The following is a 12,632-nucleotide window of genomic DNA, read 5'->3' on the forward strand; positions in this document are numbered from 1 at the left end:
GTTGTTGTTGTGTTGCTACCATGCTGTGCTGTCATGTGTTGCTGCCTTGCTATGTTGTTGTCTTAGGTCTCTCTTTATGTAGTGTTGTGTTGTCTCTCTTGTCGTGATGTGTTTTGTCCTATATTTAAACATTTTACATTTTTAATCCCAGCCCCCGTCCCCACAGGAGGCCTTTTGGTAGGCCGTCATTGTAAATAAGAATTTGTTCTTAAGTGACTTGCCTAGTTAAATAAAGGTTAAATAAATAAAAATATTAAAATAAAATAGCTTGACTGGTGAGCTGTGGCTCATTTCACAGTGGTTTCAGAGTCGTGCAATAAGAACTATGATGATAATATTTGCGTAAACTCTACATAGTTGTGTGCTGTGGGTGTCACTGAGTAGGCTGGTACCCCATTTCATGGGTGCACACTCTATAGCAGTGGAGGCTGGTGGGAGGAGCTATAGGAGGATGGGCTCGTTGTAATGGCTGGAATGGAATTAATGAGCGGAGTCAAATGTGATTTCCATGTGTTTGATATCATTCCATTAATTCCACTCCAGCCATTACAATGAGCTCGTCCTCCTATAGCTCCTCCCACCAGCCACCACTGCTCTCTATAGTTAAGGCTGTACAATGCATATGCCCCAATGCAAGTATGCAGTCTATTACAGCCACAGTGAGATCTGAACAGTTTGTTTACTATTTATTGTCAAATAAATACATTATTGTATTTATTATTAAGTTATGTAACAACATTTCAACCTTGTTTAGCATTATCTAATCCAAATATGGAATTATTCCCCTATTTGTTGCCGTTTGGATCAGTTTCAATTATGGACTTTTATTTTGAAAGCGAACCGCAAATAGCCACTATTGTGGCTAATCCCTATTGTGGTTAGCTTCACACATAATCGTATGAGTTCTACAATAGGGAAGGGCATGGTAACATGGACTGGAGTTTGACAGGTAAGATCCACCACGCCGGGCTGAATATCGGGAACCAAACTTTGTAATTGTCCGGCCAGGTCTGGACAATTTGCAGACAGTTTTTTGTCAAGCGATTTGGTTTAGTTGTGTCCAATAGCCTACTCTGTTTATAATTGGCTATTGATGTTGAAATGAATTGAGCGTCTCCGGTTGAGGTTTTTCGTGACGAGCGTATATGTTGCGCAATCTCAAGTTGGTGAAGTTTATTTTAAATGGAGTTTACGATCGTCAGCCTAGATAGATTTGTATTAGCCTATAATCAAATGCTGGGCTTCTTTCTGTCGCGTTTGAACTTGTCATTTCAGACATGCGCCATGGATTTGTTGATAGTAGTCCTACTTAGCCCATTATTATACTGAACAAAAATATTAACGCAACATGTAACAATTAACGATTTTACTGTTACAGGTCACATAAGGAAATCAGTCCATTTAAATACATTTATTAGGCCCTAATCTATGGATCTCACACGACTGGGCAGGTGCGCAGCCATGGGAGGGCATAGGCCCACCCACTGGGGAACCAGGTCCAGCCAATCAGAATTAGTTTTCCCCCACAAAAGGGCTTTATTACAGACATAAATACTCCTCATTTTCATCAGCTGTCCGGGTGGCTGGTCTCCGGTGATCCCGCAGGTGAAGAAGCCGGATGTGGAGGTCCTGGGCTGGCATGGTTACACGTGGTTGTGAGGCCGGTTGGATGTACTGCCAAATTCTTTTAAATGAGGTTGGCGGTAGTTTATCGTAGAGAAATTAACATTTAATTCACTGGCAACAGCTCTGGGGGACATTCCTGCAGTCAGCATGTCAATTGTATGCTCCCTCAACTTGAGACATCTGTGGCATTGTTGTGTGACAAAACTGCACATTTTAGAGTGGACTTTTATTGTCCCCATCACAAGGTACACCTGTGTAATGATCATGCTATTTAATCTGCTTCTTGATATGCCACACCTGTCAGGTGGATGTAATCCTTGGCAAAGGAGAAATGCTCACTAACAGGGATTGTAAAGAAATTTGTGCACAACATTTGAGAGAAGCATTTTGTGCACATGGAACATTCTTGGAATCTTTGATTTCACTTCATGAAACATGGGACCAACACTTTACATGTTGCATTTATATTTTAGTTCAGTATAGTAGGCCTATTTCAGCTCCCCTTGTGTTTTTGATCTAATAGATTGCACATTCTATGTTATTCATATATATTTGTTTCATTCTGCTTTACATAGTCACACACATACCTGATTTGTAGCTATGTGTGTGTTTGTCCTGAAATCTGAGTGGTATCATTTTCCACCCTCTCTAGTCTATAGTTAAAGGGATAGTTTACCCAAATAACAAAATTATCCAAATGTTTTCCTTACCCTGTAAGCAGTCTATGAAAATGGTATGACAGAGATCCATGCTTTGGTTTTCTTTACCTGGCCACTGTCTCCAAAAGCTACATTTTCTTTCTTCAAGGAATTTGTGGAACAAATCCAATGCAAGTCAATATCACTGATATTAGCATTTTTCACATGTCATATGCAAAGCATCGTATTATTGATCAAAGCATGGATTTAATTTGCTGTCTCACCTTGTCCATAGACTGCTTACATGGTAAGGAAACCAATATGTAATTTGGGTGAACTATATCTTTAACTGTAGCAAATGACGTAGTACTGTCAGATATTGAACCAACAACACCCTGAGCTTCTGTGCCATAAAAGTCCAGGCTTCATGACAGACTTGGCTATAGTACACTTACATACAGAGAGGCTATTCTGACACCCTTCAATGTTGGTTCAATGTGTGTGTTTATGTCCCTATCTCCCATAGCCTACACATAAGCTTGCTATGCTATTACTGCTATCAATCTCCTGTTGTTTCTGCAGGGTGACATACCGTAGAGAGGTCTGTAGCGATGGAGGATTTCTGGGTGGTGGTTCTGGCAGGGCTGAAGGTGTGGGTCTACCTCATTGTTGCTCTTCTCATGGTGCCTGCCATGTTTGGCTTCTCCCTGGGCATCTCTGAGACATACATGAAGATCCTGGTCAAAACCCTTGAGGTAAACTGCCTCTGTTCAGAAGTAGGCAACCAACAAACTTCCACAGACTTGGGGTGGGCGGGGGTACAACAACATGGGAAAGAGGAAACACAATACTTACACACTCTGTAAAGTCTGGTAAACTGCATCACTCAGACAACGTGATGGGCACAGCTTCATGTGTCTATAGTTGTCTTAAATGGTATCTATTCATCATGTCCTAAATATAAGACTTGTGTCCTTAATGTATGTATTTCTACTACACTCATTAGTGAGGGAGAAAAAAATCGATACAGTTTCATATCGCAATATTATTTTGAGCTGGTGGGCTGTACCTGCACCAAAACTCCAGTAATTTCCCTTTATAGCATGTTCTCATCTTCTTAAATATGGAGCCAATTTGTTTTCAGCACTTTTATTTCCATGACTGATCAAAACTCTTTTTCTCATGGCTCTTGTCCCTCTGCAGCAGACATATGGTGAGCAATATGTTTGGAACATTGAATCGCAATAAATGTATAGAACTGACATGATTTTTGACAGAAAAGCACGTATGTTCTCTACTCTGCACTTTTCCATCTGAACATCCTGTAACCTTGTGGCCTCCTGGGGGGGGAAAAAAAAAAAACTTTCAAACACTGTCCAGGGACTTATCTGGGGTGAGAGTTCAGGGGTGAATATGTGTATGTCCTTTCTCTCCTGTCCTGCTGTGGGTCATGGGGTGAGATGTCAAAGGCTAAAGATGTTTTTCATCTCTCCTGTTCTCCAGTGGGCCACGTTGAGGATTCAGACAGTCAACAAAGAGCAGCATATAATCGAATCCTCCTCATCCAACGGTGAGTCAATGAGCAGAGCTCATTGGATTAATTTGCTTGATCGATTGATAGGATGGATGAATGGATAGAGAGATGTATTTTCTCATTGGTCTCTGATAAGGAAATGATTGTGGGGATTCCCTAAAGTTGCATGGTTGATATTGTAGGCTTACAAGTCTGGCCAATGTGTGGGAAAGAGAAACCTCAACGTTTTCAGTCAGTCCCTTTGCCCTTGAGAAACTCATAAAGAAACATATACAGTATGTTTCTGTTCAGTCTGTTTCTCCTCTCTCTCAACAACACTGGTTCCCAAAGCCACTGTTTTATCTGCTGTGTTCAGAAGCTAATTTACATGTATTTAGAACAAATCCTGTATGTTAGTGTACCATAGTAGTTAAACAGGTTTTCCTCTGTTGAGTGCATTGAAAATATCATGTCAGGACTGTCAATGGTTGAAATAGGTTGTATTTATAATATAGATATTTTCAATGTGCTCAAGGCACGTTAGATGGGATGGGGTAACCTATATGAAATTATAAACTGGATGGTTCAAGCCCTGAATGATGATTGGCTGACAGTATGACAATACTTACATTTTTACTGCATAATTATGTTGGTAACCACTTTATAAAAGCAATAAGGCACCACTGGGGTTTGTTGTATATGACCAATATACCACGGCTAAGGGCTGTATCCAGGCACTCCGCGTTGCATCACGCATAAGAACAGCCCTTAGTCGTGGTATATTGGCCATATACCACACCCCCTCGGGCCTTATTGCTTAATTATACCACTGAGAACCTAGAGACAGTGTAAACCAGATTTAAAAAAAATATATATATTTTTTTTTATAGTGCTTGGCAGGGGCTTGCAATGGAGAAGGCTTGGAGCAGGCTCTGTTAATTAGCAGACTGTGATCGTGAGCATTTACAATGTTCTGTGCTGAATGATGTGGCTCTGTGCTGGCTGCCTATCTATCCACAATCACTTCACAATCAGCAGTCTTATAGGTTTGTCAGGGGGCAATTCAATCAAACTCACAGCGCTGTGTTCACTAACCAGCACAGCACATCAAGATGCTCTTTTAATTTGTTATATATAAACTCACAGGATGGTTTCTGTATTGTACTCCCCTCACTGTAGATGCTGGTTGTAGTTTTCAAAGAAAACAAATGGGTCGCAGCATAAACATTGCTTTAGCAGGATTGATTGAATTCAGCATAAAGTCAGTCACTGTCTCTCTCGCCTGAACTTTGCCTCGTGCGTCATCAGATTGAGTCTCCTCAGCTGATTTCACTGCCTTCAGACCTCTAGGAGGAACGGATACATTGTGGTGGGGTAATCTGATCCTAGACCTGTGATTACCTCGAGATGACAGACACACAAAGGGCCGTTTACTATGTTTGATGGCCTGTCATTTCTTATGGATTCTGTAGGAAAATGGTATTGGTGATTTAACCTGATTAGGGTTGTGGTTAGTGATTCTTCCACTCAGCTATCAGCCCAAGATATCTCTATTTCTCAATATGGCGCAACAGTGTGAGTTAGTTGGTGACACTCTCTTAAATGTGTTGCAGTTCTGTGACTCATTTCCTTCCTTGACAGCTCCTAACATGTCCATGGTCATTTGACATATTTGTCATTCAAAATTAATAAACTTATTGGACTTTGAAGCTCTTTGTTTGTGACTCTGTGAATGTTGTCTGTATTGATAGTAAAATATAAAACAAATTCATCTTTATCAACTACAGATAGCGGTACGATATGATCACATCTGAAAATGATATAGGGTTGACTAGGTGATATCTTTGTGTGTGTGGATTTCCAGGCCTCATCCAGAGGGATGATGGTTCTATGGAGGAGGAGCTGGGGGAGTTGAGACGCAGTCGCCCCAAACCACCAGTGGGAGGGGACTTCACACTCAGCGACTGTTTCTACTTCTACAGACGAGGCATCGAGGACATCGTAGAGGATGAGGTGAGATCACAACTAGAATAAGATTGCTGCCTAATTCCAAATGTACCCCTAATGCTAGATATTCCATGATGGCCCCTGATAGATCTGAGCTATACAGTAATGCCTAACCTTCTGGTAGGATAGATGAGTTTCCTATTTATTGCCTTTACTGCACACATCCAGTCTTTTCATATCAACGAAGGGGCATCAGGAAGTGTTTAGGGCCAGGGGTTGATTCAGGATTGGGAAAAACAGTACAACATCTATTCAAAGTCCAGACTTTCTTTCTGTACAGGTAGGCCTACATTATTTGTGATGTTCTTCTGATTTCAAGGTGACCCAGCGGTTTTCATCAGAGGAGCTGGTGTCGTGGAACCTGCTAACTCGGACCAACAATGTCTTCCAGTACATCAGCCTCAAACTGACTATGGTCTGGGGGCTGGGCGTGTTCATACGCTACTGCATCTTGGCTCCACTCAGGTAACACCTGGGAGTGTGAAATCATTCATAATCACTGTTCCCCTATAGCAAGGCCTCAGTTCTCCTACAGTTCACATCCCTGAACCAAACATACATGCCATACACCAGTAATATTAAATGCAGTGCTTACCACAAATAATCCAGCTAGTGGCTGAATAGACAGGATGCACAACCACAGATATCAATAAAGTGTGGAGCACAGGTGGGTGCTGAGGGGAAAACGGCTCATAATAATGTCTAGTACAGCGCGAATGGCATCAAACACCTGGAAGCCATGTGTTTGGTGTATTAGTTACCATTCCACTGATTGCGCTCCAGTCATTACCACGACCCTGTCCTCCCCAATTAAGGTGCCACCAACCTCCTGTGGTGTGGAGTGTTGGCTCATGACCAGCATAATGTGTTGTAGTGTCTTGTATGTTCCTGAGTGAGAATGTTTTCTTTCAGGATCACGCTGGCATCTATAGGCCTGACCTGGCTGGTGATAGGAACCACTGCTGTAGGATTCCTCCCTAACTGGAGGTACACTTACACAGCTTTGAATCTACAAGTTCACACAGGATTGTTTTAAAGACTGAGACATTCCTCTCGTCATTGTATTTTAGTCATCTTTAAGGTAGCCTCTTGTGTGTCCGTGTGTCCGTCCGTCTGTGTGTTCTGTAGGCTGAAGTCCTGGCTGAGCGATTGGGTCCATGTGATGTGCTACAGGATCTGTGCCCGAGGCCTCTCCTGCACCATCCACTACTATAACAAGTCAGTTAACTGACCTCCCCTCTCACACATCTCTACTCAGCAAGCTATTACACACCATCCTGTCCCCAAGTGACCCTACTGTTGGTCCTCATGATGTGTGCAGAGATTATTTATTTTTTACTTTAACGTGTGCGCGTGTGTGGTCTCTCGTTTTACAGAGAAAACAGACCCAGAAAAGGAGGAATCTGTGTGGCCAATCACACCTCCCCGATTGATATCGTAATTCTCTGCAACGACGGGTGTTACGCCATGGTACGTGAAATATAGCTGACATTAAGCCTCGCTTGAAATGGCTGAACTGTGTGAAATTTGTTGATTGACGCTCAATTGACTGCTTTCTCTCTGTGTAGCCTATTTTTATTTTGTACACCATTTTATACATGTTTGTGTACCTTACATGTATCTGGCAATTTACTACTTTATACTTCTTTAATCCTAATCAGATGAATTGTCTGTGAAAGGAATTCTGAGGACTTTATTTGGGATTTGATCTGATGTGTTTTAGGTGGGCCAGTCACATGGTGGTCTGATGGGAGTGCTGCAGAGGGCCATGGCCAGGTCCTGTCCTCACATCTGGTTTGAGAGAGCTGATATGAAAGATCGCCACCTGGTGGCCAAGAGGTGAGCTTACCTGTTCACTGTTATTCCTATCTCTACCAACAATGTTCAGACAAGCAATGACATGCCCATTGAAAATGGCTACAGACAAATAATCAGTCATATCTCATCATATTTCCTCATCCAGATAATATACTCCTGCCAGACAGCTTACTTACAGTATGTTCTCTGCTTTATAAGTGCTTGTCAGTAAAACCAAACTCTAGCACATTCATGCACAAATGTATTAGTCACAAGTCATTGCCATTGACAATTAGGGATATAATTTAACACTGACATTTTCTGATAAGGACATACATTATAGTTCCAGTTGGAGCTATGTTCATACTCCTCCCAGATATAAAGTTTGGTTTTCTAACTGTTATTAATGTTTACAGGTTGACGGATCACGTGAATGACAACACAAAGCTTCCTATATTGATCTTTCCAGAAGGTGGGTTCTATTTGATTTGGATAGTCAGTCCATCTGTAGATGCTCTACAATCTACTAACCCTAGCTCTAACTTTAACCCTAAGCTTAACCCTCACCCTTATTCTACCCCTAACCCAATCAAGCAGTTGCTTATCAACAGATGGTCATGCTAACAACAAACTATCTGTAGAGCATCTACAGATGGAAAATCCGGACTATCCGAATAAAGTGTGACCGGTAAGTGCTACATTGGCCCAAATGGATTAGCATTAAGTTGCCCTTAGACACTGATTTAAGCCAGTGCCTTGGTTAGGTAGGGTAAGCTGATCCTACACCTACAAATATACATATGCTGTATACCAGGTATTCCCAAACTGAAATAATTTTCTTCACATTTTCAAACAGTACATTTGTATTTTCCAACGGGGCTATATATTTGGGTGAGTTTATTTTCTCGCATGAGTAGCCTCGTTTCACTGCCAAAAATAAATTTAAACCATCTAGTGTTCAGCGAAATAACAATACAATGTCAAATACAGGTAGCCTAGTAAAATAATTAACATCCAATCACATTAACCGTTACTCTCTCGTGGGAAACCTTCACTCTTGCGCAGACATTTAGAAACGAAACATGACCATTTGAAAAATAAGTCACAGGAGTTTTTTTAGCAAAAATAAAGACGTTTGAGTAGTAAGACATGTATAAAAGCAACAGGTACCATTAATAAGAAGGGACTAGAAGCGTCTTATATGGTGAGCTACTGAGTGGCTAGGACAGGCAAGCCCCATACTATTGTGGAGGACTTAATTCTTCCTGCTACCTCCGATATGGCTGGGACAATGCTGGGGGAAAAGGCCCAAAAAACTATACAGACAATGCCTTCATCAAACAACACTGTTAACGACACATCAGTGACATGGCAGGAGATGTTTTGAAACAATTGCTATGCGTTTCAGCTGGATGAGTCAACAGATGTGGCGGGCCTGGCACACCTCCTGGTATATGTCTGTTACATTTATGGGGGGTAAATTAAGGAAGACATCCTCTTCTGGAAACCAGGACAACATGAGAGGATATTTTTAAAGTACTGGACAGCTTTGTGACATCAAATTGAATTTGGTGGTCAAGATGTTGGTATCTGTACTGATGGTGCAAAAGCCATGACAGGGAGACATAGTGGAGTGGAGACATAGTGGAGACATAGTGGAGTGGTAACACGCGTGCAAGCAGTTGCTCCCGACGCCACTTGGGTACACTGCAGCATCCACCGAGAGGCTCTTGCTGCCAAGGGAAATCCTGACAGCTTGAAAGACATTTTGGACACTACAGTGAAAATGGTTAACTTTGTTAAAGCAAGGCCCCTGACCTCTTGTATATTTTCTACATTATGCAATGATATGGGCAGCGACCATGTAACGCTTTTACAACATACTGAGGTGCGCTGGTTATCAAGTGGCAAAGTATTGACACATTTTCTTTTATTGAGAGACGAGCTTAAAGTTTTCTTTACTGACCATAATTTTCACTTGTCTGACCGCTTGCATGATGAGTTTCTCACACGACTGGCCTATCTAGGTGATGTTTTTTCTCCCCTGAATGATCTGAATCTAGGATTACATGGACTCTCCACAACTATATTCAATGTGCGGGACAAAATTGAGGCTATGATTAAGAAGTTGAAGCTCTTTTCTGTCTGCATTAACAAGGACAACACGCAGGTCTTTCCATCATTGTATGATTTTTTTGTGTGCAAATGAATTCAAGCTTACGGACAATGTCAAATGTGATATATCGAAGCACCTGATTAAGCTGGGTGCGCAATTATGCAGATACTTTCCTGAAACAGACGACACATACCACTGGATTCTTTATCCCTTTCATGCCCTGCCTCTAGTCCACTTACCGATATCTGAAAAAGAGAGCCTGTGAAAATCTTCTGTGAAAATTTAATTTAATCAGAAGCCACTGCCAGATTTCTGGATACTACGCTCAGAGTTTCTTGCCTTGGCAAATTGCACTGTTAATTAAGACATGTACCTATGTGAGAGTGGATTCTCGGCCGTCACTAGCATGAAAACTAAATACAGGCACAGACTGTGTGTGGAAAATGATTTAAGACTGAGACTCCAATACAACTCAACATTGCAGAGTTATGTGCATCTTTTCAAACACACCCTTCTCATTAACCTGTGGTGAGTTATTCACAATTTTCTGAACAAATAAGGTTTTATATGTAAGATGGCTAAATAAAGAGAAGAAGTTATTGATTATTGCTATATTATTTGTGCCCTGGTCCTATAAGAGCTCTTTGAAACTTCCCACAAGCTGGGTTATGACAAACTCACACTCATTCTTATGTTTAATAAATGTATAGTATAGTGTGTGTGGCAGGCTTACAATGATGGCAAAAAGCAACATTTGAGAGTGCTCTGACCCTGGTGCTAGAGGGGGTACGCAGCTGGAGGTTGAATGTTTGAAGGAGTACAGGACTATAGAAAGTTTGGGAACCACTGCTGTATACAGTATATGCAAGTCACGTGTGTTATATATATATATATATATATATATATATATATAACATCTCATATATACAGGGCCTTGCAGTTTTCACCCTTTTCTGTCATTTTGGAGAGCATTGTTGTTATCATAGGATCTTTATACTGTATGTTTGTGGAGGTTGTGGCTTATCTCCAGTCCATATTTCTGGTGTCCTCAGGGACCTGTATCAACAACACATCTGTCATGATGTTCAAAAAGGGAAGTTTTGAAATTGGAGGAACAATATATCCAGTAGCCATAAAGGTGAGGCATCAATATCACTGCTTCTGTTCAGTACTTTTCCCTAAATCACGCAAAGATGGCATTCGGAAAGTTGCAAGAAAATGTCAGCACATCTTTGAAGAGGTGTTCTGTCAACTGTGGAACCATCTCCCTCCCGCAGTATGACCCTCAGTTTGGGGATGCGTTCTGGAACAGTGCCAAGTACAACATGGTGAGCTACCTGCTGAGGATGATGACCAGCTGGGCTATAGTCTGCAACGTCTGGTACCTGCCAGCCATGACCCAACAGGTGTGTATACAACACACACACACAGACACACACACACAACCTGCCAGCCATGCACCAAGTGCCACTGATCTGTTTCCTCTTTTCACAGGAAGGGGAGGATGCTGTCCAGTTTGCCAACAGAGTCAAGTCTGCCATCGCACATCGGGGGGGACTAGTGGACTTGTCCTGGTAAGAATATCCTTCCGTCCTTCTATAAGGATTTTCTGATACATCTGAGGCATAAACATTTGACAGCCTAACTGCCTCGTACTGGACTGTCTTTGACCTAGGCAGTGAAGGCATTGGGGACCTCTTTGCTGAGGAATGGGATTGTTTCTCTTGAGTGTGTTTTGTCATCTTGTAAATGTGTATAATGTTTTATTTGTAAATTGTGTATTTGCTCCTGAGTGGCGCAGCGGTCTAAGGCACTGCATCTCAGTGCTTGAGGCGTCACTACAGACACCCTGGTTCGAATCCAGGCTGTATCACAATCGCCGTGATTGGGAGTCTCATAGGGCATAGCACAATTGGCCCAGCGTCGTCCGGGTTTGGCCGATGTAGGCCGTCATTGTAAATAAGAATTTGTTCTTAACTGACTTGCCTAGTTAAATAAACAATAAATATGCAGGGCTCCCCTGTAAAAGAGACCTTGGTCTCAATGGGTCTCCTTGCTAAAATAAAGGTGAAACAAAAAAGGCACACAATTGCTGTAGATTCGCTTGAGCACAGATACGTTTGTTTCTTAGAAAATGTGTCTCATGTGGCTCAGTTGGTAGAGCATGGCGCTTGCAACACCAGAGTTGTGGGTTCAATTCCCACGGGGAACCAGTTTGGAAAAAGTATGAAATGTACAAAAGTGTCTGCTAAATTACAAATGTAACTGTTTCTTACGTGTGTTTGTTCCTGTGTAGGGATGGGGGCCTGAAGAGAGCCAAGGTGAAGGATATGTTTAAAGAGGAGCAGCAGAAGATGTACAGCAGCATGGTGGTTGGGAGTGAGGAGGACAACAGCAGTCACAGTGACTGACACCCTCCACTACCACATGAAAGGGGGAGTATGGACATCCCTGCCTGACGACTGACTGACTAATACCGAGGACTAGACTGCCATCGTGTGGATGGACCATTCAGTGATGTAACATTTACAGTGTCTTGCAGACTGTATGATAACTGATAAGCCAATGGCATTACAATGGAAAGACTGCGTCAACACTAGTGCAATGGAACTGTAAAGGAGATGAGGTGACAGGTCTGATTGGAATAGCTCTTTATTGTGCTGCTAGAAAAAATGGTTCTGCTAGAAAATTACTATGAAATCCTGTTTGGCATTTGAATAAATGAATAACCTTGCAAATAGTCCATTTGTGACCGTATAACTTTTTTTGTTGTTTAATCCCAAAGTTCTGAATGTCAAAGTTTTGTTATGCATATACAGTGACTGTTTATTTTTTGTCCAAATGTTTTTTCCGTAGTTTTTCCTCTGTTTGTTGAGCCCAGTAGATCAATCAATGCTGCTAATCGTTTGAAAATAAACATTAGTCTACAGCTGTT

At 41.7% G+C, this 12,632-nt stretch overlaps 1 protein-coding gene across 1 annotated transcript; it reads left to right on the plus strand.

Annotated features, from left to right (window-relative positions):
* Positions 1 to 882: 882 nt before the first annotated feature.
* Positions 883 to 12,632, plus strand: agpat9l (1-acylglycerol-3-phosphate O-acyltransferase 9, like). The gene is made up of 14 exons (XM_039013734.1): positions 883 to 949; positions 2,847 to 3,019; positions 3,768 to 3,834; positions 5,642 to 5,790; positions 6,104 to 6,249; positions 6,697 to 6,771; positions 6,913 to 7,002; positions 7,161 to 7,254; positions 7,508 to 7,623; positions 7,998 to 8,053; positions 10,750 to 10,835; positions 10,975 to 11,103; positions 11,192 to 11,271; positions 11,994 to 12,632. The coding sequence occupies exons 2-14, from the start codon at positions 2,876 to 2,878 to the stop codon at positions 12,106 to 12,108; spliced, it is 1,347 nt and encodes a 448-aa protein (XP_038869662.1). The 5' UTR covers positions 883 to 949; positions 2,847 to 2,875; the 3' UTR covers positions 12,109 to 12,632.

This window comes from Salvelinus namaycush, chromosome 18, assembly GCF_016432855.1.
Source record: "Salvelinus namaycush isolate Seneca chromosome 18, SaNama_1.0, whole genome shotgun sequence".
NCBI classification, from domain to species: domain Eukaryota; kingdom Metazoa; phylum Chordata; class Actinopteri; order Salmoniformes; family Salmonidae; genus Salvelinus; species Salvelinus namaycush.